Source organism: Pyxicephalus adspersus, chromosome 9, assembly GCF_032062135.1.
Source record: "Pyxicephalus adspersus chromosome 9, UCB_Pads_2.0, whole genome shotgun sequence".
In the NCBI taxonomy this organism is placed as follows: Eukaryota; Metazoa; Chordata; class Amphibia; order Anura; family Pyxicephalidae; genus Pyxicephalus; species Pyxicephalus adspersus.
This window is the reverse complement of record NC_092866.1, coordinates 61,565,965-61,590,625: the sequence shown is the minus strand read 5'-3', so window position 1 is coordinate 61,590,625 and position 24,661 is coordinate 61,565,965. Positions and strand designations below refer to the sequence as shown.

General features: G+C 41.8%; 1 protein-coding gene across 2 annotated transcripts in view; it reads right to left on the bottom strand.

Moving 5' to 3' along the window:
* Positions 1 to 23,583, bottom strand: part of AMPD3 (adenosine monophosphate deaminase 3) — a 31,344-nt gene extending 7,761 nt beyond the window's left edge. Inside the window, exons 1-9 of one of the 2 annotated variants that reach the window (XM_072422257.1) lie at positions 23,310 to 23,583; positions 15,910 to 16,135; positions 9,330 to 9,546; positions 8,905 to 9,070; positions 8,140 to 8,356; positions 3,427 to 3,556; positions 2,528 to 2,722; positions 1,552 to 1,683; positions 46 to 209 (exon numbers count right to left, since the gene is read on the bottom strand). In XM_072422257.1, coding sequence (XP_072278358.1) covers positions 46 to 209; positions 1,552 to 1,683; positions 2,528 to 2,722; positions 3,427 to 3,556; positions 8,140 to 8,356; positions 8,905 to 9,070; positions 9,330 to 9,546; positions 15,910 to 16,130 — 1,442 coding nt within the window. In that variant the 5' untranslated portion in view covers positions 16,131 to 16,135; positions 23,310 to 23,583. Of the gene's footprint in view, positions 1 to 45; positions 210 to 1,551; positions 1,684 to 2,527; positions 2,723 to 3,426; positions 3,557 to 8,139; positions 8,357 to 8,904; positions 9,071 to 9,329; positions 9,547 to 15,909; positions 16,136 to 19,907; positions 20,660 to 23,309 lie in introns of those variants that run through there. The other variant, XM_072422256.1, reaches the window with a different exon arrangement.
* Between the last annotated feature and the right edge of the window lie 1,078 nt (positions 23,584 to 24,661).

Sequence of the window (24,661 nt, the reverse complement as noted above, 5' to 3'; positions counted from 1 at the left end):
AATCAGGAGACCCCGCACCCCCTCCCAACCAATCATTTTACTTACAAGATTCGGGGCACCTGGATGATCCAGCGCATGTTGGGCGAGTACACTTTGTGTTTGATGAACCAGCGGGCCAAGCAGTTCCATTCATCCGGAGAACGGCCATAGATGGATAATCTTGGCTCTGTATATTGGTACTTACTGTCCTCTAACTCGCCGGCCACTTCCTGCAAGGAAAAAAAATTATTGGTTAACCCAGTTGTATTTTTGTTTTTTGCCTGCTACCTCTACCTTATAATAATTGGAAATAAAGCATTTATTATGGGGTTGTATAATGGTTCAGTGCAGTGGAACTTTTTTAATCCTTACAAATTGCAGTTATATTATTATTAATACACAGTATTTATATAGCACCAACATATTACACAGCGCTGTACAATAAATAGTGATATAAAATGGAATATACTCATTTACCCTCCAGCGGCATACCCTCCCTTTGTATCCTCACCAGTGCTGACATCTTCATTAGGTCTTCTGGGTTTGGCCATCTTGATTGGCTGCAAATGAATGAATGAACTACAATGCAAGAACAGCAGCTTGCACCAAAATTGTACAGTGAGTTGCATTTGCATTTCTGTTCTGAGTTACCATGCATTGTGTAAGGGCGGGCCAGTCATGAACAGACTGCCAAATTATCCACAATTGGTTCTGTAGCTCTACAGTGCAGTACATACGGAGCTTTTAGATGCTATTAAGATCAAATGATACCATTGTGTGGTAGGTGCATTACATACATATCACATACATACAAGTCAGGAATGTAACTACAAACAGATTTAACACACATATCCAATCTTCACTTGATTTGATGTTCACCCCCAAGGCTAATTCTTTGAAATAGCTAATATATCCCAATATGTGCCAGTACAAAAACCTCTGGTGTGGCCACAGTTATAATCCCACCATTTTTTTGTGGAGCTATTGGCCCCTGTTGCCTTACAAAAAAATACCGATGTGCCAGGAAAACTGTGTGATTTAATAGGCCCTTCTTACTACCCTAGGTGGGCCCTTCTTACTATCTTAGGTGGGCCCCGGGTTCCCTATAGGACGTTGCCCATCCACAGCGCCAGTGTTCAGGGATCAAGGTGCTTGCCATGGTATCGAGCACATTCATGCTCCTGATGCTCATTTATCCAATTTTGGACCCATCTCTCAAACTGGGTTAGTCCAAGACAGAATTGCTAATCATGTTCTTTCATAAAATGTGTTTTTAAGCTGACATCATCTGTGTGAGGTAACGTTCTTTGGACCAACTTAGATTGGATTTTGTAATGTGATGTTTCCCATCCTCTTGGAAAGATAAAAAACCATAAAAAGTCCCTTATTCTTTCATGTTAAATGTGATTCCTTTCCTTCCCCTCTTCCATGTTAAATAGTATTAATATAATAATATTGGATAGGGAAATACAACTGCCCTTCAGTACCCAAAAAGATCATCTTTTTATATATACAAGGTTTATACACGAGTATAAAAAAAACCTTTGGATCCAAGCTTTTTTGTATTCTTACCTTGATAATCCGTGCAAAATACTCCCCTTCTATATAGTTCTCTGTCTTCAGATACAAATCTCGCAGCTCACTGGCTCCCACTGGATTGTATTTAGCATTAAATTTGTCAAAACGATGGAAAGTCTGTCGGCCCTGCAATGAAAAATCCCAATTGCGCTCTTTAAAAATAACTATAGACCAGTATTGAAAAAAGGTTCAGTTGCTTAGATTGCATTATGTATAACAAAAAGAACATTTTACAATGTTTGTAAACATATGAGTACAGTATAGGAGGACTTTCCTAGGTTAAAGCAACAAATAACAGTGTCTAACGTGCTCAGCTTTTACCTTTCCATTTATGCCAAATTCCTAATTTTATACCCAAATTTGTCAATAGTTTGACAGGGGGTGGAGTTTAAATAGGTAGCAACAGAATTATTCTTGATTCGAGAATAGAAGACCCACTTGAAGACAACCTGGACCTAAGATTTGGGAGACTTCAGAGGGACAATGAGATTGATTTGAAGAATTGCAGGCATCTCAAAGCACCACACAAATTCCCATATATCTAAAATGAATCATAAATATTATAGCTTCCCTTTATATATCACAAGTGGTCTAGTACATTCAGTTTACTGATCCTGTAAAGCACCACTTATGCTGGTGCAGGTGGTTCCTGTGGTTGGTGGTTTTAGCGTTGAGCTCCATCTACATGTTGCAATATTATGTGAACAGCTGTCAGACAATATAAGTTATGAGACAAGATCCAGAGCGGAACTGTAATACACTAAAACACTATTTACAGGAAACTGTCAGCAGTAGGAATGTTTGTTAGGAAAAGAAACAGACTTTTCTATAAATACAACTTTTTCTTAGACCACAATGTGTTCCCACACTTTAGACCAGAAGAAACAAAAACTTGTGTGCTGTGATGGTCACATGGCATGGAGTACAACAGCTGTTCCCTTGCAAATAAATGTTATAAGTTATATCTTACCGCATGAACATCCAGAGAGTCAACGGTGAGGTCATATGGGTCCATGTGAAGGCTCTCAAACAGCTCCTTCAGGGTCATTTTCTGCCCATTCTTCTCGGCTACCACTCGGTCAGATTCTGTACGATATGTGTGTTTGATGAAGCGAAGGAGATGCTTCTGGTTCATACAAGCTGCAGCATGGATGTGAGTGTCCACCTGTGTAAGAATAAATCAGGGAGTCAATAAAGGTGTCTATATACAATATGTTGTCAACAAACTACAATATGTGGTCATTTATGGTTGGATTGGGCAAAGCTATGTTCATAGACTCTTGCACAGATGTTCTAGCATCAAGCTAACTTCTGGCCATGTCTAGCCCATGACTATTGTTTCTCAAAAGAGATCACGCTTCTTCTTCACTAGATGAAACATGCAAGTACATCTAATGCAAGTTTAAGTGTTTGCATGATCATCTTCCTCTGGAATGTCATCCATGTATTGGGAGACCCAACCAGAGTTTGTTGTAGGCAGCTTCACACTAACTCCAAACATTGGTTCAACCATTGCTCCAACCATGACCTTAACCACATCTCCAACTATGACCTGAAGCACGTCTCCAACCATGACCTCCAACCATGGCCTTCAACCACGACCTTCAACCACGACCTCCTACCACGGCCTTCAACCACGACCTCCAACCATGGCCTTCAACCACGACCTCCAACCATGGCCTTCAACCACGACCTCCAACCATGGCCTCCAAACACGACCTCCAACCACGTCTCCAACCATGACCTGAGACACTACTGACAAAGTCTGTCTGCATACATGTCTTTGATGTTCCCATCAAGATAAAATTATAATTGACCCTTTAAGAAATGGCTTGGTCTCCAGGCCTTGTGGCTGCAAAGAACACAAACCTTTCTGACGTTGTAGAAATCCCGGTGTGGCACACTTTTCAGCTCCTTCAATTCCGACATTTCATTCAACATCTCATGGAGGTTAAACTTGGAGCCTAGAAAGTTCAGCCTGCGGTGGCAGTACGTCTTCCTGTAGAGAGACAATAATAGGATGTCAGGGGAACATTCTTGGATGTGACTGACATGGAGGAATGACCTAGTTATCAAAGTTATCTTTACAATCAACAAGGCTGGGATGTAACAGGTTTAAAGCATACATAGAGTATATTTGAATTTGAGTATATAACTAATTTTCTTTAAATTCTTTCTGGGATGTCCAGGCTGCTCCTTTACAAGTAGCTAACCTGGTGAATGCCTTACCTGGGGCCAAATGGGCAGTACACACAGAACAGACTTACTGCATTACTAAGACAAAGCCGTCCCCCAAGGAGCAAAGTAGGAAAGACTTGCTACTTGTTCCCACCCCTCATCTTACAAAAACAAGAGGTGATTGGTTGAGCAGCAAGGACACAGTTTCCAGACATTTTCAATTAGGTTTGGTAGGCCCAAACAAATTATATGTAACACATTCCTACTTTTAAAACAACCTATTTACATAGAGATAGACCAAGGTACTTCAATTTACTTTAGATAATAAGTAGACATAGGCATACAGGTAACATTATTTTATTAGCAGGTGTCATACCCAATTCATCAACTAGGCGGTGCTGTGATCATTTTTGTTCAATACATGTGTCATTAACTCTGCATGAAAATGAACACATAACAGCATAACTTAGTGGATGAGTTGAGAATGACACCCGATAATAAATCCAAATAAATTAAAATTAGATTTCATATTCAGTACATAAAATTATTTCTCTATCTCTAGTCTCCTTTTAATTACATTCACTCATTTTAATTCTTTTGTTAAACAAATCACTATGCAAATTATATATATATATATATATATATATACACACACACACACACAAACACAATTATACAATACATACATAATATGATAAATACACAATGCAAGTATATAAAAAAACTCAATAACCAAAGCTATGGTGCTGCACTCTCATGATGGGCTCTCCATGATGTACGAGAAATGACCAGGTCCATCTAAGGGGTTCAATGGAGGTATTTCTATGTATATAATTTGAGTCCACTGTCCTTTGCCTATCATTTTCTTGGCTTTCAAATTGACACTGAGCAGTATTAGTTTTTTGGGGGGCTAAAAATAACACATTTTCCATTCACAAACTCTACTGTTATCTAGAGGTCACATGTTCCTTTGCTACTTATCATTTTCCATTGCAGATAATCTGCTGTGAGATCGCAACCCTGGTGTCTGAAGGACAAGAAATGCAGAAGAGAATGAGGCCACCTGACAATATTTCATTTTGTTGGAGTCCACAGCTGATCCAAATATTTCCCGTGCAAACCGGTCCAACCAGTTGGTTAAAACTTCATGACTGCGAAGGCTGCAGAAGCAGCTGGGACCGGAGAGCTAATAAATAAAATAAAGTTACCCAAGCCTGTCATAATAATGTGCCAGTGGGTGGAACAAGGGTTCCGGGCTCCAAGCCAACTGCCTGCCTGAGGACAAACTATCCTTCTTCAATGCCAAAAAGTTTATGAGAAACTTTTCTGCACTTTTTTCTCTTTGGTTCGCTTATAATAGGGGTTAGACAGGAAAAGAAAATGGGGTTTCCCCATAACATCCTGGGCACACAGGGACTGATCAGTTAGCATGGTTGTCCTTCAACTATAAGGTTCTGGCTTTGTTCCCACCAAGGATGCCTCTCAATAGAATGAGTGCTCTTTGTGTGCAGAGAAACCCTCATTGGCCAGTTTCCATATAAAACCATTCTGGAAGAATATTCGGCATCTGACCAATCTGGCCTACAGCATATATAGAATTGAAAGAACAATACATTACTATCTACTTCAAGGGTAGAGACAGATTAAAATATTTCTATATAACGTGCAAAGCAACAAGTGGAATAACATTGAAGTGGGAAATAGTCAAATCTGACTCTGTGAAACAAATGTTCCTATTATTGTCTGCTCTTTTTGAAGGTGCATGTAGTGCATGTGAAGTGTAGGCACTGCCACAAAAATTCAAAACAATCACTTTGAGTGCCCATATTAGGGAAGACTTGTTCTTCCTAATTCAATGATGGAATAAAGGACTCACAGTCAAGGGCTGTTCTTTATTTATTATGGGTGTTCTGGAAAAGTGAAGAAAAGCAGAGAAGTGAAGGGTTATGGAGGACCTCAGCTACAAGGAAAGATAAACTGGCCTGGATTTATTCAACTAGAAGAATTATTGACTGAAGCACTAGCCCACTTGGAGGAAAAATAAAACCGTTCAGCCCTCAGCATCTGGGTAAAATAAAAACACAACTTTAGTTGCCAAACCTATGCCAAGGCTCACACGTGAAAGCGAATTCACAGCTTTAGTTGCAATACCAAGTCCAAGACTCACACGTGAAAGCAATACCAAGTCCAAGACTCACACGTGAGAGTGATTTAACATTCATCCATCTGGATAAATTACATTAGCCATCACTTTCCATAAACCCAGGGTGCCAAGGTTCCACCCTCCCAGAGAATGCCACAGTGATGCCAGTTGCTGTAGCTTTCAGGATCTGCCTAGCATTGACGATGGGTCAAAAAGGATTGGAGAACTCGCTAGACTGAAGATTGCTTACTAATTGGAGGTATACCACCTTCTGACTTGCATCGACCTAATAACCCAGCCTAGAGGAGTTGTAATAAGAGGTTACCATCTCCATGAAAGACAAGATCAAAAATGAATACCTTGTACATAAAGGTCCTTAAAGGTTAAACATACAACAATTCTATCTAGATGGGCAAGTCCAGTTCAACCAAAAGTCAAAAATAAATAAATGACATTCAATTATAAAATTGCATTCTGAAAATTTTGAATCACCAGGAAGTCCAGAAGAATGTATATACTAAGAATGGGACTTGATTAAGAATTAAACTAGCTGCAGATTAGATTACACGAACTGTAACGTTTCCTCTTTCTAAACAAAAAAAGCCCCTTAGTTTCTTTGGACAAAAAATTCTACTTTTTGCTGCTTTTCAATATTATCATTCTTGGTCAGCTTAACCCAATATTTGCAAGTGTAAAAAGGTGGCATTGTCATCTATTCGGAGAGCTGCCCAGGACCTGTAACGGGGTAAATCACGTAACTGAGTATTCTGGTTACACTTCTATTCTAAAGATGAGGTCTGCCAAGTCTGTCCTGCTGAGCTGCTTCCAAAAAGTTTATTAGCTGCTGCTTGGATAGTTATCCTTTTCAAGTGCTGTGCAGTTAAAGCCTGTAAACAGCCCAACAAGTCCTTATGAGTGTCTTCTGTTGGGTGTCACCTCCTCCGAGTCTCCATTAACCACTTCAGCTCTTGTAACTTTATACTCTTATGGAGTTGTTGCATTACAATGTTAAAAAATTTACAAAATTTTAAATAAAATTTATAAATGTCCTATGGACCGGTTTATTTTGGATAACTTTGTCATTACTTAAAATATCAAAGGTATACTTACCTATATTTTTGGGGTGGGGGGGCATTTGTCTTTCATATGACAATATTGTTTTGCAAAAAATGTATTTCCTATCTTTGTTTCAAGAAGATTTACTTTGTTGTAATTATAAACTGCATTTTCTATAATTTTTCCTCTTAAAAATTACAGAGCAATGATGTTTCCAATCCATACCACTGCAAAGATTTTAATTTAAAAAGCTAATTTTTTATGTGACATTAAAAGTAAAAAAAACAAAATAGGAATGATGAATTATAGGAGCAGAAGAGGAGTAAAGAGCTATATGGGGCCCATTAGGGTTGAAGCAAAAAAAAAATCACTTACCCTTTCTTGCTGAAAGTCTTCAATTATTATACTTACCATACCCAGTAAATCCCACACTGCTTTGATTTCCATTTTCATTCCTGGGCTCCCTGTTATGTCCCACGCTACCATTTAGTATCTTCTTTCTTTTAGGTTCTTGATGATTAGTGCATGCACATGATCGGGTGATTTTTTCCAGTAGGGTATATATGGGTGCACATGGGGCGCATGCTCATTTTTGTTCCCTTTGTCCTATATTCATGTGGCAGAAGCTTAGCAACATGAATATACCATAGGTGAAATACCAAGTGGTTAAAAGGGATATAAACATAAATATTTTTGATCCATTTCAAACTCTTTCCATCCACTGAGAATCAGTGATGACGAGTAATCACTCGAAACAAAGCAATCACCGACACACAAGTTCAATTGACCACTTGGGTGAATTGTCAAGTAAAAACTTTTCTGTCAAACCAATGCATTGACACCTTCAACCTCATTTGTTAAATGTCAAAATCAAATAGCATTGGATCTAAAAATAAAAAAAATGTTGGCCACAATTCCATTTTTCTATTGAAGATGCAATTTTCATAGCATCTCAATGCGGTTGTTTGACTTATAATGTTCTGAAAAATGGAACAGGATGATCTCTTATAATAAAAAATAAAATGTGATCACTCTACAATATTGCTATGTGTGGCCAATGTTATGTTTTCACCTACACTGTAAAACACCATAGGTCTAATCTTAACTAAAAATAATTCACTTTTTGAAAATAAGGATCTTTATCCAGGTGGGGAGTCTTTGGAATTGGAGCCCAATGCAGGCAGAGGTAACATAATACAACTTACGTGGGACCGTCGGCAATAAGTGCCAGGATGTGGCTGAGGTCCAGTGTGTAGGTCTCCAGGTCGGGGTATGGCAGACTGCGGGGGTCGTTAGCTTCGGCCATCTCTTTGTTGTCGTAGACATAGGGGATCCCACCCTTCATTCTCACTACGTAGTAAAGATTTGGGGGAACATTCTCTAGGTTGTATGCATCCCCATCCTCAGGGGGAGGGTTGAATTCTGCAAGTGTAAAAAATGGAAACAGAAACAATAAGCTTTAGGAAAATGATGACATGCATTTCACTTACGGCCACCATAATTTGGCGATTTTTGCTAGATCTGGACAAAGATTGACTTATATGAGATTTATATTGCATTGTATACGTATAACGTTAAAGATTGTATTTTCATTTTTGTACCTTAACTTAGGTGAAAATAAAATAGCTTTATAGCTAGCATGCTACCTTTACTAGGGTCACAATGGCGGGAGGTCTTTTTTTCCTCAAGTATGATGTATTCCTAATGCAAAGCTAAGCCCAAAAACAAATACTTAAAACCTAAGGACACGGTATTTGGAATATATTATATTTTGTTCTTGGTTTAAATTTTTTTTGCATTAGCACTGTGTTTTCCTGTGAAAACCACAAGTTACAACAATTACAACATATATGGGCTGGGGCGATTCAAGGTGTAGTTCGAGTCTCACTTGTCTGAGGAATATTGCTGCCTGATGTTTATGAGCAGATCACCTAGATCATACACTACAAAGTATCCAATAAAGTCTCTACCTGGATACACCTCATCTTCCATTTTCCAGCCTTCGTCATTCACTGTAAACAAATACTGAGCAGTGGTTTTGGGAAAGCGATGGTAGGCCAGTCGAGAATATTTCTCCCGTATCCGAAGGGCTTTGGCAAGTCCAATGGCAGCTTGCTCATAATCATCAACGGTCACCTGTGAAAATAATTAGATTTTTTTTTAAAATACAGTAGCTTGACCTCACCTTGAAATATTTAAGTAGGAAAAATTAAAGTATAACTAGGTATTAATAATAATTAGGTGGAAGATTTGTCTCCTATAGGTATCAATAGGGTTTAACTTAAACAATGGGTTCAGTAAACTTCAAAAAGGTTTGCTGAACCCTTCATCATCCAAACCCAACTCTACTGCTGAAGTCCTAATGAAAACCTGAATACTGTTGGGTTTCCCTTACCCCAGCACAATAATCTCCACTAATCGACACTCGCTGGAACTCTGGAACATCATAGGGAACCTGGACAGCCTGTATCGGACCTCGAAGAATGGGCAGAGTTGGCTGGATAGGAGATACTGGTGATGGGATAGGTGTGATGGTGGAGGGGGACTTCCAGTCCAACGAAGGCAACTGGAGCTGGAGGGACTGAGATCTGATAATCTTGAAGCTTTTCTTTCTGTATGCACAAAACAAAAAAAAGTCAAAATTCAGAGTACAAATTATCCCTGTCTAGTGGGGGTAGTTGCTTCTAGAAAGTTAATATTGTTTTTGTTACCCATTAAGAAATATTAATATGTTATTTATATATTGCCAAGATCTTGTGCAACACTTGTGCAGAGTCACAACTCATGTTACCAAATGTCCCCAGAGGATCTCAAAATATAACGTCCTTACCATTGTCATAGACCAATTATCCAAACATAGTCATAATCTTAAGTCTCTACCATAGGCACAGTCTAATAGTTGTATGTCTCTCTCATAGTCTATGGTTCCTATCATACTCAGAACCTAAAGCTGCGTACACACTTCCAATTTTTATCGTTGGAAATGAACGACGAACGATCGATTGGGCAAAAATCGTTTGTAAAAAAAGTAACCAACGACGCCGACGAACGAGGATAGTCGTTGGAAATGAACGACCGGACCGGCGGATCGGACTGGACGACGATCGTTGACCATCTATCGTGTGTACGGTCGTTCACTGATCGTCCATGGTCTGAGCATGTGCGGTGAACGAACGTTCGCTCACTTCCTGTGGTGCACGTCACTTCCTGTATCGTTCAAACGATCGCATCTATCGTGTGTACAATATCTGCGAACGATCGTGTCGTTATCTGTATGTACAGGATCGGTGCTTTACGATCGTTCGCAGATATCGTGCAGGATCGTTCGTCGTTCGTTTACCAACGATAATAATTGGAAGTGTGTACGTAGCTTAAGTGTTGTCTATAGTCATAGTCCAATCTCCCTACCATAGTCACAGTCTAATATCCTGCCATAGTCATAGTCTAATACAATGTTTCTCAACCAAGGTTCTGTCGAACCCTAGGATTATTCCGGAGGTTACTGGGGGTTCCTTGAACCATGAGGAATGTGTGCCTCTCAGGTCAGTTTATTAGATACCAATGATCTTTTTGGCTGTCTGTAAAGGCGACATTCTTCACACAGGACAAAAATTTGAGACAATCTTCCTAATGACAATTATGTGCTGTGAGCTGTGAATATAATAATTATAGCAGAGGTTCCCTAAACCCTAAATGGTATTTCAAGGGTCCCCCCATGTTAAAAAGGTCAACAAAACACTGGTCTAATGTCTGTATTATAGTAACAGTATCCAATATCCTGCCAAAGTCATTGTCTAATGTCCTTACCATAGCCATGGTCTAACGTCCACACCACAGTCAGTGTCAATGTCCCCACCATAGTCTTAGTCTAACATTCCCCATAGCCATATTCTAATATCATATTCAACTGTCTACCATAGTGTAATGTCCTACCATAGACATAGTCTAATGTCTCAAATATAGCCATTGTCAAATATCCCTACCATAGTTCATAGTCTTATGTGTGTGACCCGGCCAGAGCTGCGAACCATGTCCCCCATACGGATCACAGGCTCAGGGCGGCGGGTGGTTTGTGTCTCTGGTTCTAGCATCATGACGTCACTATGGAAGTTTCTTCCCCTTTGAGTAACACACGGCTGCGTATTTGCGGTTCCGGAGACCATAGTGGTTTGCAGGTCCGAAAAGAATGGCGACCACTGGTCTAATGCCTATACCATAGTCATAATCTAATATCCCACCACAATCATAGTCTATTGTTGCAAAAATAGCCATTTTTTTTCTCCCTACCATAGTTATAATCCAATGTTTCCCTTGTAAAATTAGTGTATTGGGAGTCAATGGAGAAAAAAGCCTTTAAATTGGTGGTCAGAGGAAAGGATAACCCCCTATAGTACTGGCTAGAATACCACCATGAAAGACAACTAAAAGCATCATTAAAAAAAAGCATGCACCAAGTGGTGTTGACCCCTGACATCATCACATGAAAGGCCCATCAGCCATGGTTCAAGGAACCCTTAGCAGCTTCTGGAGGAATTCTGCCTATGAATGTCTGGTATAGAAAGTGCATTAGGATTTATTTACCAGCCTTAAAAAGACGGTATTAGGTGCATAGGGTACATTTTTGGGGTGGGGCAATACATCTACACTGCTTAGACAGCTAAACAAATTCCCTATAAATACATATAAAAGCAACATGGGGGGAGGGTTGACAAGCGACAAACCCGATTACTCCTGGACTGCAGAAATTGCCACGGCACACTTGCTAATGGGCCTCCTTCCACCATCAGGCCCCGTAGCAGTGGTATGGCCAGTACAGTTACCCCACCATGATCTATTTGCCTAGTCAGATGACTTTGTCCCTTTAACTGCACAGCTTGTATTCCGTGCCAGTGTTAATATGTCTGTGTGTTTGCACAGCGCTGGCTTATTATCGCACAATGTAATCTAAAGTATGACAGGTCTAAACCAGTCCTCCAAACAGCTGCACCCTGCAGATACATAGCAGACTTACAACAATCAAAAGAAACTTTGTGTAACTTCCTTAGAGAACTCCGGGGTCACGAGAGAAGAGTGACCACAAACGGGAAGAAGAGAATTATCTATAGATACAATGTGTGTTCAATAGGAGCTTGGCTCAGTGTTGTTTCGGGAAATGTCATTGTTCATGAAAAGCATAGCATGGCAAACAGTTCTCCATGGGTCCCTTATTGTAAACCCCCAATGAATGAGATTCAGTTTGCCAAAGCGTTATATAATATTAGTTATTATCATTATACTTTTAGGGTGTTCAGGCTGATGGTGCTGGATTCAATGTCCATTGATCCTAAAACTGTGCAAAGGCCACTTGCTGCTCATTGGACACCAGAAGTTTCAGTGTACCGGTTTTGATCCGGCATCTGTTATCCCAAAGCCCTGATGAAGAGCAGTTGCCTTCCCGAAACGTGTTTTTTCATGTTCTGACAAAAAACATTCCCGCACATATTGGTCTTTCTGTTCTTCTTTACCCCCAAGTTATACCTGGGATTCCTGGTAAGGAGCATCCTCACCAGAGCCATTAGGCTATTGGAACCAAAACATCAAATCCCAAGCACCACTAGAACTTTCATCTATTTATTCAATAGCCTAGTTTACAACATGGAAACATGATATAAGCTTAGGGAAGGTGCATTTTTCCAAAATATTAAACAAAAAGTTTTGCATAGGGTCACTCCTTTAGTCACTAAAGTCTTTGGAACCCTAAACTATGCCCTCAGTGTTGTCCTGGTGTGCAGCCAAACTGCAGATGCCTATGTGTACACAAAGCAATGTTTTCCCAGGTCTAGGTCTATGACTATATAAAGAAAAAGAAGAGGGAAGAAGTTATAGTTTGCTTTATGCACTTTAATAAATGTTTATTGTGCTTTACAAGTATAGTTGTCCTTTAAACCCACAAAGTTTATGGTTAACTTGAAATGCAGGTCATTGCTCTGATGTTATAGTTGGATATCCAGAGAATTCTGACCTTGAAAGTTTTATTGTAGACCATTCGACCTTTCATAAGTGAAAGCTAATAACTGCCTATTTTATTGTGCACGGTTATTCTGGGTAGCGGTATGCAGATCATGTTTCCATAAACATGCAGTTAGCTTAATTGGCTTCCCCCCCCCAAAACTGACCCTAGACTGTATTAAAGACATATGACTATGCTAGGGACATTAGATTGTGAGCTCCTTGAGAGACAGCTAGTGACATGACTATGGAATTTGTACCACGCTGCGTAATATGTTGGCGCTAAATAAATACTGTGTAATAATTATAATAATTTACTACATGCCAAACAACTGGCCCCAATGTGCTCCCAAGTGTGGATAAGCTTTGCTTTGCATGCTATCGCCATAGCCTGCTATGTGACAACCATGTTAGATCTGATTGTGATTATTATTTTGTCATGCAACATTATTGGCATATATAACAGAGCGCAGCATTGATGTTACCAATGAAAATGCAAATAAGTTGTATAAAGCTACACCATCATCAATATACCTATTGTGTTTGAATCAAATGCCCTTGCAAATCCAGATATTATTATGCAAAAGTTCTGTTGACATCATAACTGTGCTGTATAGATCTTGAGCAAAGAACAGAGTGGTGGGAGGGGCCTATCAGGCACGCCTACTTCATGCAGTCTGCAGAGGACTATAGGAGGGGGCGGGACAAGACCACTCATCCTGCACAAGCAGTGACTGTTGTATTGCAGAGGTGCAGGAGTTGTTTTATGCAGATCTGGTTTTGAATACACCTATTTTTGAATGTCCCTTGCCCAAAATATGGAACATACACCTATTTAATGTACAGCACTATGTAATATGCTGGCGCTAAATGAATACTGTTTAATAATAATGAATTATACCACTAGTGGGGTGGTAAGTATTCCAAAGAAGCCATAGCACAACAAACAGTTCATGAACAGTGAACACTGTATGTAAATACATTACTTATGTAAGCTCCAAAAAACAAATATAATAATAAATGTTCATACAGGTTATACCAGTCTGGGAGCAACTGCATTCCTGAGAAGCTATTAAAGCCTAAACCCTATATAAACCATATATATGCATTTAGAACTATTACAACTCATTTGACATGCTGGCTGCATATTTGTTCTTTGATCAGGCTTTTTTTTTTTATCCTGCCCATAACATTTTCCCTGTCCTAGGGTGACACCTCTCACTGTAATATATAAATGTTGCAGCAGCGTTGTCACCCCAACACAAAGAACACCTCACCTGAATGGATAAAAAAGAAATACAAAATAGAGATTTCTGCCTTGTTTTAAAGCGGTCTACAATGCAGTCTCCTAGAGAATTAAATTATATAGTTATAGAAATGAATGATGGGGGATTCAGTATTGCTAATGAAATAAGTCGGTACCTTGCCCAGCACACTTCCTTCTTCCTCCAGGACAGATGACACAGCGTATAGAGACCTAACATGCTTTTATCACCAGCCCATGGTCAGCGCGCCCTGCTGAAAGATCCAGGAGCCCTGATCTGGGATGGCTCTGCCTTTTACATAATCATATTACAAGAGATTTCAATTCTATCTTTGTCTCATGAACACTGCGTGGGAATGGATTTATGAAAACTGTTATGGATCAAATATGGGAGATGATTCGGGGTACCGGTCAATGACGTTACATTAACCAAGTCTCTGATGTGACTGCCAATGTCTGGTAGACCTCTATGACCACGACTTAGATGGTCGTATAAACACACGGTGTCACCGGCTTCCAAAGTAGATGCATCATGTCAACACCTTTTATTTTAGGCGCACGTCTACGATCGCTGTCGTCAGAATCATCGTCTGTTTATGCTGCAGAACTGACAATGGCATTTTAAAGGATTCCTTTAATCATCAACATTTTCCTGTTTTGCTTCACTAAAATTAAAAAACATACACTTGAAATTTTTCATAGAAATCTAATGACTTAATAAACCAAGGGTGTTATTCTTAATATCCTAATCACCCAGGGATGAAGGTTTTAAAATCTATATGATTCTGCAGAGTTTTTCAAATAAATGTTTTTATTTTGCAGGAGGTTGTAGTCATTGTTGGACAATGCAAACAAGGAGCCCCTGTGCAGACCTAACTTTGACCTAACAGACCTAACCTAACATCTCCCAATGAACATTGAAGATTTTGGGCCTTTGTAGGGGCTTCTGTTGGCTGGTCCATGGCCCTCATGCAGCAGCATACTTTGAACTTCCCTATGTTTGCCTCTTTGTGTCCAGGGCCTTTGTGGAGGGGCCCCCTGTTGGCTGGTCCAGGGCCCTCGTGTAGCAGCACTGTTCACCTCCCTATGTCCAGCCCTTTTCTTACAGGGCTTTTGCAGGGCCCCTGTTGGCTGCTCCAGTGCCCCCATACAGCGGCAAACTGTGCACCTCCTTATGTCCAACTCATTTTGTCCAGGGCCTCAAACAGCTTTGCACACACAGGCTTTTTGACTTTTGTGACTACTTATGAGACAAAGAAACAAGAAGGTGACAACATGGCTTATTCTGCGGTAAAAATCACACAGCAATGTTGTCACCCTGTGAAGATGGTTTTCTTAGATAGCTATGTAGTTTTAAACGAAGAAAGAAATTTAAGTTTTAAGGGGTTTTAGCAGCTGGATTTTGATTTTACCCAATTTGATTTTGCCCAATTCTGACCATTGTGCGGTTTGGAGTGGATGTTGTCAGGTAACAATATGGAAGATATATTGGCCAGTTTTATCTTGTGTCCCCATTGGGGGAATCTTCCCTGACTTTATGTCCCAGTGACATGGCCTAGCAAGGTGCTACTATGACAAGTTGTTACACATTGGACACTAACATTAAAACCTCAACATTTTGACCCTTCCCTTTACCTCCAGTGTCCACCTAGGGATGAGTCCCATTTCCGAGTCCCACTGCATCCAATATGGAATACAGCATTAACATTATAGAGTCTCTCACCTTTTTACAGTCTCGGCAGACTTTTGCTCGGCAATCTCTTTCTCCAGTTCCCTCTCTTTGGCCTCTTTCTGTCCGATTGGACAATCCTCCGGGACAGTAAACAGTGAGAAGCCATCTTTGCTGTCCTCTTCTCGCAGAACTTTGGCAAAAACTTTCTCAGCGAGGAGCCGGACCTGCTCATCTACCTCCGAAATGTTAAGGCGGGGAAAGTGCCGGGGCATCTCTCCTAGAAGAAAAAGAGAAATGTAATGTGATTACATGACAAAGGATTCCCAGAGAACTGGGATTCAGTAAATTGTCAACAAATCAGTATTTTTCTTTGTAGTAGCAGGCTGGGAGTAGGGTGCAAAAAGGATGAGCTAATGAGCTACAGATGGGAGCGGTAGTGCTGGTCTGCTACGTCTCTCCTGGAAGTAGGGGGCAAAGCTGATGAGTCACTGCTGGGAAGGAGAGCAGGGGAAGCTGACCTGCCGAGTAATTCCCGGGACAAGGGGTAAGGGCACAAAGAGCTGAGCTGCTGAATCACTGCTGGAAGGGGCAAGAAAGGGGGCGCTGAGCTGTGGAGTCACTGCTGGGACCACGGAGCAGAGAGAGTTGTTGGGGTGGTATCAGGAAATTAGTTGCCAAGTCATTGTTGCTGGAGGGACAGAGGGAATTGAGCTGTTTAGTCACTCCTGGGTTGGGGATTGAGCTGCTCATTCAGGTCTGAGTGGGAGAGTGGAGGAAGCTGAGGTGATGAGTTACTCTGGGGCAAAGGAGCTGAGGAGCTGGGTGACTACTGGAAGGTGGAAGCAGGGAGAGCGAAGCTACTGAATAACTTCTTGGAGGTAGGAGCAGAAGGAAATTGGCTGCTGGGGAAAATATGGGTAGATGAGTTACGGAGACATTGCTGGTGGCAGTGTAGGGGGAGCTGAACTGCTGAGTGATTTCTGGGAAGGTGCAACAGAGGGAGATGAGCTTCTGGGGGAAGAAGGGGAAGCTGAGCTGCTGAGTTACTTTTGGGCAAAAGGGGGAAGGGCAGAGGGAGCTGAGCTTCTAAATCACTGGAAGGGGGAAACAAGTGAGCTGAAACTGCTGAAAGTGGTCAGGGGAGCTGAACTGCTTACTCACTTTTAAGAGATAGAATCAGAGGGAGCTGAGCCATTTAGAGCGAAGGGGGAGCTAAGCCATTTGGTCACTCCTGGGGTGGGGGCTAAGGTGCTCAATCAGTTTTGAGAGGGAGAACAGGGAACCTGAGCTGCTGAGTTACTTCTGGGCGAAAAATGTGGGATGGCAGAGGGAGCTGAGCTGCTGAGTCACTGCTGGAAAGGGTAGGGGGGGCTGAGCTGCTGAGTTACTGCTGGAAAGGGTAAGGGGAGCTGAGCTGCTGAGTGCTGAGCTGCTGAGTCACTGCTGGAAAGGGTAAGGGGAGCTGAGCTGCTGAGTCACTGCTGGAGAGGGTAAGGGGGGCTGAGCTGCTGAGTCACTCGTGGGGGAAGTATTGGGGGGATTAGTTGAGTCATTCCTGGAAGAAGGGAGCGGGGGGGGCTGAGCTTCTATGTCAGTGTCAATGTCATAGAAAAGATTTTACTATGTCAGTGAGATTTTCAGCATTTTTACTGCCTGTGAAGAACATATAAATGGTGAAATATCCATATCTTGTTCTATTTCAAGAACATTTTAAGAACATTGAGAACAAACCTGGCCCATTATCTGTTCTTTAGAATGATCCAATTACACAATGGTGTCACCTGCTTACCGCAGACTGTCACACGCCCTGACCTCATTGTCCCATCTGACTCATCAGGATGAGATCACTGATATTCCATTCCAACAAACCTGACATGTAATTGATATGAGATTACAGATACATGTGACTGAAGATGGAAAGCCGGTAGAAGCAATAAAAACCTGGATTCTATCTTTTGAAAAGAACTCTAAAAGCATTATAGCTGTTTGGCATCAATAGAGCTTGCACATAGTCTATTGTTTTATTCCTAGCAGATCTTACCGATCAGGTATTAGGGTCAGAAAAGAGAAGAGTCCACTGAGCAAGAATGATTGCCCCCCTCTCTCCATGAACACCTAAAGTAAAAACCAGCTTTGTTTGTTTCCATCCGTGTCCTGTTTGGGGAATACCCTAACTTGTTTGGGGAATACCCTAACTTCCTGTCCCAGAAACACAACAGGAAGTGAGAGAAAATCTTCACTGGGGGAAATCCCATTTAATTGGACACCATCATAGGAACAGTTGTCCCATTTTGAAATTCCCATCCACTGGCAACAGTAATATTTTGGACCTCCCATCAGTTTCTGTCAATGACAGTGGGATGAATCTTATCCAGACCAGATAGCTGTCACTCTGCCCCCCCGCCCCTTCCAACTTGTGTGGCACCGGTGCCACAATTGCACTTGCAGTCATAGGTTGCTGTTCTGTACCACTTGTCACAGCTGTATGGAATGGTTGACAGGCCCATGAGGAGGATGTGCAACAGTAAATCATCCATGACATACAGCCCCAGGACTTTGGTTGCACACAGGGTTGTGTGGCTGTTGGAGGTGATGGGCCACCGGAGCACTAAAACAACCCAGTTCATGAATATATTTTTTTTAACCATGAAGAACTGATGGCCTGCAGCAAGGGTGTGGACCAGAAGCTGGCTGTGACATATGCAGGTAGCAATAACATATGGCAAATACTTTTTTATTGAATAGAGGTCCAATGGTGATCTCTATGTCACCACCCCCCTTACCCCATCCCAAACGATTGAGTTCAGAAGTTTCCAATAAGGGATCTTGTTTATATTACGGCAAACAAAGACATTGCAGACAATTGTGCTCTTCTCAACTTATGGTCACAGTTTGATGAGGGCCCCTTTCTGTTCCACCCCGAGAACAAAGCCAGCTCCATGAAACATAACCTGATGAGCTTGATCTGAAAAATTAGAGCGGCCTGAAGTATACCCTATTGAACTACAGCTATCAATCAGCTCTTCTCATCCAACATCAGTATCTGGCTTTACAAATGTCTTTTTGTCTACAAAGTCCCACAGACAGCCTCCAAATTCTGGTGAAAAGTCTTCCCAGAACAGGCAATGCTTTCGAAATGTAGACTAGAGAATTAAGAGGGCCCCTTTATGGTTCTTCTATGAGGCCCCTTACACCCTGGACTTCAACCCCATACTGTATATCATGCAGAAGAGGCCCAGTACATTCCAGAAGATGCCTGTACAATAACTGCTGGTCATCTTCCAAGAATGTGACAGCCCATAGAGGCAAGTGTGGAGCATCCAAATTGGACTGAGTAAGATAACATAGCTGGCACCGAACCAGCAGGACTGTCACACCAACCCCAAGAGCAACTGCCAACACTGAGCTGCCACTGTATTGCCACATGTTCTCTGAAATGATTTATGGTTTTTATGTTGCTGCCAATGAGACAGGATTGACACCATTGCTGAAATGATCGACCTTCTCACCATGCTCAGTTACCCAACCGTTGTAGCTCAGCCTCCACAGGAAACTCAACATGTGTCATAACAGCAAAAGGCGGATGTGTAAAGGAGAAGAGTTCAGTAATTAAGAAGAGTTTCCTAAATTAGCTATACACACACGGGGAAGTGTACCAACAGACACAAGACAACACAAATATAAAGCAAGGTGTAAAATAAAAGCAAGTGAAATAAAAAAGTACTTGTGATACCACAACAATGACAAAAAATGAGCCAATCTTGGTGTATATTTTACAGTCCAGAACACGTTTAAAGTATCTTTGGACATCATGGGATCAAAACAATCAATCAAACTTTTTGGAAAACGTAAGAAGAATAAAGAGTAAGACACAAAATAAGCAGAAACAGATATTTTGTTGGACCAAACTTGGAAAAGATGTTTTACTTTAGGTGGCCAATGGTATTTAATGGTATTTAATGCCTTGTGTGGCCAATGGTCCTTAATGTTGGACAGTGTGAACATTCACAAAAAGGGTTTGGCGAGTTTGGGAATATGGGAAAGCTTACCTAATGATCCAGAGACAGACATTGTTTTTAGTATAAAAGCTGGTTAACTTTGAACTTTGGTAGGTAAGGCTGGTCTGAAGGGAGGTAATTCCAACACGTGAGCTTGGTCTTGTGTAAGGTAAGTAGGGCTAGTCCAGGAACAAATCGTAAAGGAGATGAAGTCAAGCAGGCCTCAGGTGTAAGTCTTGAAAGATAGTCCAAATCCTTGGTTTTACAACAAACCAGTCAAGTACTGTTTCCAAGCCCTTAACCTTGTCCTACTTCTAGTCCCAAGGGAGCTTAGTCTTGTTCTTCTCCCAGTCCTGAGGGAGCTTAGTCTTGTTCTTCTCCCAGTCCTGAGGGAGCTTAGTCTTGCCTGCTTCCTGTCCAGCAGGAGCGTACCTTTGTTCTACCCTCAGTCTTGAGGGAGATGGGTTCTGATCTACTCCTACCACTTTCAAAGGTAAACTCAGTTTTGCTCCCAGCCCTTTAAGAGGTATGTCCTGTCCTGCCCCCAGTCTCGTAGGAGGTAGATCTTAATCTCCTCCCATTATTGTAATAGCTTTGAATCCACTCCCAGATTGTAGGAGGTTTTTGTCTATCTCCTAGTCTTTTTGTAGGGAAACCCAGTTTTAAAGTAAGTTCTGCTATACAGTAGGTCCTGAGGAGTAAGTTCAATGCTAGTGCAGGTGATTCCAAGAGGTGAGCTGGCCCACAGATGTTTCTCTGATGCTGCACTGTCTCCTGCCTCTCTCAGTCTGAGCTGAGCTCTTGCAGTCAAGATGTTTTGCTCTGACACCCTAAAGGAGCTGGGTCATTCTGAGAAACTTGAACACTGACAGCGAGGAGGAGGAGGAGGAGGAGGAAGCTTGACTGTGATGACAGATTAGCATTGCTTGCATCTTAGGAAGGGAGGTATTTTTAGAGCAGATTACAAGCTGTATTAATTCTCGCCCAGTCACTGCTCTGTGCTGTTGTTGTTATAGTCACGTCATGTCAGATACCTGTTTAACATACCTGTCACCTGATTCATATGCCGCAACATTCAGAAACATTGACAACATTACTTTTTCCTGAGTCAGCGAAGCTATATCTACTGCGAGGAAAGTGAACAAGACAAGACAAAGATACCTCTCAAACACCCCTGATTAGAAGTTACTGCCCCCCTGTAGAACCAAGTCCCAATTACCTCCTTGGTTGTCCTACTTTTTGGGTGAATATACACTTCTAAAAAAAAGGTATTAATTACCAATAAAAAGTCTTATTTCACACCAAACCTTCCATTATTCATTATTCCATTATTCATATTTTTACAAGCAAATATAAGGGAAATTTAGTTGTTTGTGCGTATTCTTTTTTTACAGGATGCAAAAAGGAGTTGTGGCGGTAGGAGTGGGGGGTTATTTGCCTTTCCGCTAAAAAGTCTACTTCTCTGTCTCCAAAAGTTGGGACGTATGAGCGACAAGGGAGCAAGGAGCACAGGGAAAGTGGAGGCAAAAAAAGAGGGAAAAGGACAAGTTCAATCCACTTGGACTGAATGGGAAGCATGGGACAAGATTGACAGAATAGGCCCCAATAATAGAGAGCACAGGACAGGGTAGAGGGCACATTGGCAAAATGCAGGACACAGGGAAGATAGGGGGTGGCAAAGAACAAGATAAAGTGCAGAAAACTAATTGGAGGGGACAGGAAAAGATGATAAGCATATGGGATTATAGCAAATACAGGACAAGATGGACAGCACAGGTTAATATGGAGGGGTCAGGACAAAATAGAATATAGCAACATAGCAAGCACAGGAAAAGATGATGGGTATAGGACGAGGTGGAGGGCATGATGGCAAAATGAAAGGCAAATAACAAGATGGGAGGAGGGAGAGACCAAGACAGACAGCACAAGGCGGAGGGGACAGGACAAAATGGAAATTACATTGCAAGCACAGATGAAGGGAAAAAGGGCAAAGTATAGGGCTCAGACACGGGGCATAGGACATGATGAGTGCACAATACAAGATAAAGAGGCAGTAAAGGTTTTTGGGACAAGCTAAATTCTTATGGACTAAATAGAGAGCATGGGGCAAGATAGAGAGCACAGGACAAGATGTGGGGCACAATACTTGATGAAGGGTGCAGGGCAAATTAAAACCTATAGGGCAACAGTTGGGCCATGGGGATAACTGGCAGGGCAGGATAAGATGAAGGCCAAAAGGACAAAATGCAATGCACAGGAAAAGATAAAGACGTCAGACAAAATAGGGAGCACATTGTAGAGCTGAGTGTATGGAATGGGATTGGGGGAGGGGGGGGGGCACAGGGCAAGATGGGCACCAAGGGACAAGATGAGGAGCACAAGACAAGGTTGAGGCTGTGGAACAAAACAGAAGCTATGGGAGGGGTTGGGAAGCACTGAACAAGATAAAAGGCTCAGGACAGGAATAACAAAACAGGAAAAAACAGTAGCTGTGGAAAAAGAAGCAAATGAGGAACATGCAGCTAAAAATGTAAACATCAGGAAAACAGAAAAAGAGCCAAAGTGAAGAACGTAGACGTAGGGCACAGGACAGAGGACATGCGACTTGTGCCATTTGGGTAACAAGGGACAAGAAGAAGAGCAGAGGGCATATGACAATCCACGCAGATGCAGCACCTTCCACGTAACACACGTGAGGTGTAATTAAAGTGCACAGTAAGCATGACATGAGCTGCGCCCATATGGTGCCAGTATAATAAGCCACGGGACACTCAGGTGTCTTCGAAGGTAAGGGACCAGCCTGTACAGCGGGCACACCAGGACAGCCACCATCACATTATCAGAATCACAAAGGGGTGATAGATACCACATAGAGTTGCGAATTTGTGCCGGGTGTTGTGAAAGCCTGGCATACACGAATCAGTTTGACATGATTAGCCCACACCAGAACGTGGGTGCAGAATGTGTACGGAAAAAACATGCGTCAGCCCTGCGGCAAAAACAAAAAAGACCGACAGCTGGTCAGAACAAGCGCAATAAACACAACAACATTCATGTTTCCAAAAAACAAAAATGAACTGCTTGCTGGTGCAAATTTGTCAAAATCTTTACATTTCGGTCACCATAATGTATACCACGTTTCTTTTTGAGCTATAAAATCCAGAACTTGTTACTATCCCACAATCTCTGCTGCATGGCAGTTCCAGGTGTCGACTACTCTTCCTGTAAAAAAACAATCCGCAGCGCCGATTCCTTTTTTTTGTAGAAGTTTTGTTTTCTCCCAACATAACATTTATTCTTTTATTCTTGCCTGACCTTGTCAGCAGCAAAGTCACCGAGCGTAGGGAGCTGTCCCACACCCTGCAAGTATTTGCACAATCATGCAGCAAATATTATCCCATGCATGGATCGCAGGAAATGCCCCTAGGTGCAGAGAAGTAGAATTCCCCTTACCTGATTGCTGGATGGGGTACAGGTGATGATCTACAAGAGCCCTGAAGGTCCTGGCGTGATGGACGGTTCTGCGAAAGTCTGAAGATCCGGTTACCTGCAGCTTTTCATCCGATTCAGGAAACTCCTTGCAGGATCAGCTTTCAGTCCCTCTGCTGGAAAATAAATTTATTATCATTTATCTGGCTACCAGCACTTTGGGTAGTCCTTGGAGCCGTGTCAAACCTAACCCTAATAGGGCAGGGGAGTGGTGGAGCGGCCCTGAGTGCACACTACACTCTTCCCAGAATAAGCGGAGTGCGCAGAGAACAGAAAGACGAAGAAGTCGTCTCCGGCACTTCCTGAACAAACCACCAACATGCTTTTTGTTGTCCTGGTATCCGTTTAAAGGGACGCCGTTCCTACTTGTTCCTCACCTGATGTAACTCTACACCTGGTCATTTACAGTGTACACAATGTCAGAAGGATAATAATTATAATGATAAAAGTCTCCGGCGATTGTTAAAGATAAATGTAAATGAGTGTGCAATGGGCGAATGAGCATGCAATGAATCCCAACATTGGCCAACTTTACGCTCATTCATTGCACCCGACTACAGATGTGATCATAGATATGTCAGCTGACTAGTGAACGCACATGTGCGACGCTGTGCACGGCATTCGCCGTCTTGCAACACCTGCACACATGCTTGTAACTGAATGATATCGCTGGAATAAATCTGGCAGGCGGGACCGCTCGTGGTATTGGCGGATCATCGTCTTTCTAGGGCATCTGCGATTTTTTTTATTGGCTTTGAATGAAATTCATCTAACATCTGTATGAAACTTTCATTTGGGGTGAAAAGTAAACATACCTTGTACATTTCAATCGTCAAGCTACAATAATAGTTGTACTGCTTACCTTTCCATCCTCCATGTAGCTATGATGGTGATCCCGAGTTCCGAGCCCCTTTTTCCCATTGTGCTTTCCCCATTTCTCTGCAAAAAAAGAAAAAAAATCAGATTAAAGGGGAAAAAATACATACAGGTGAAGGTGGGGTGGTACAGGGGGCGGAGTCTAAGTTTTCTAGGCTCTGATTGGTTGCAATGTTTTGCACATGGGTTATCAGGTCATATTAAAGAAAACCTGTTGCATAATATAAAAGATCCTAGAAAAAGAAATGGCACTGCAAAAAAGGAAAAAATAAAACAGAATAAATATCTACAGATAAATAATAATATATGGTGGTCTGGCACAAAGACGTGATAGGTGGAGTACTACCTGTAAAGAATCAGCAATACCGACTTCTAAATATCTGTCCGGACATGTTTAGAGCTGGTGATCCTGCCATGAAGGGTCCTGTTGCTGGGGTGAC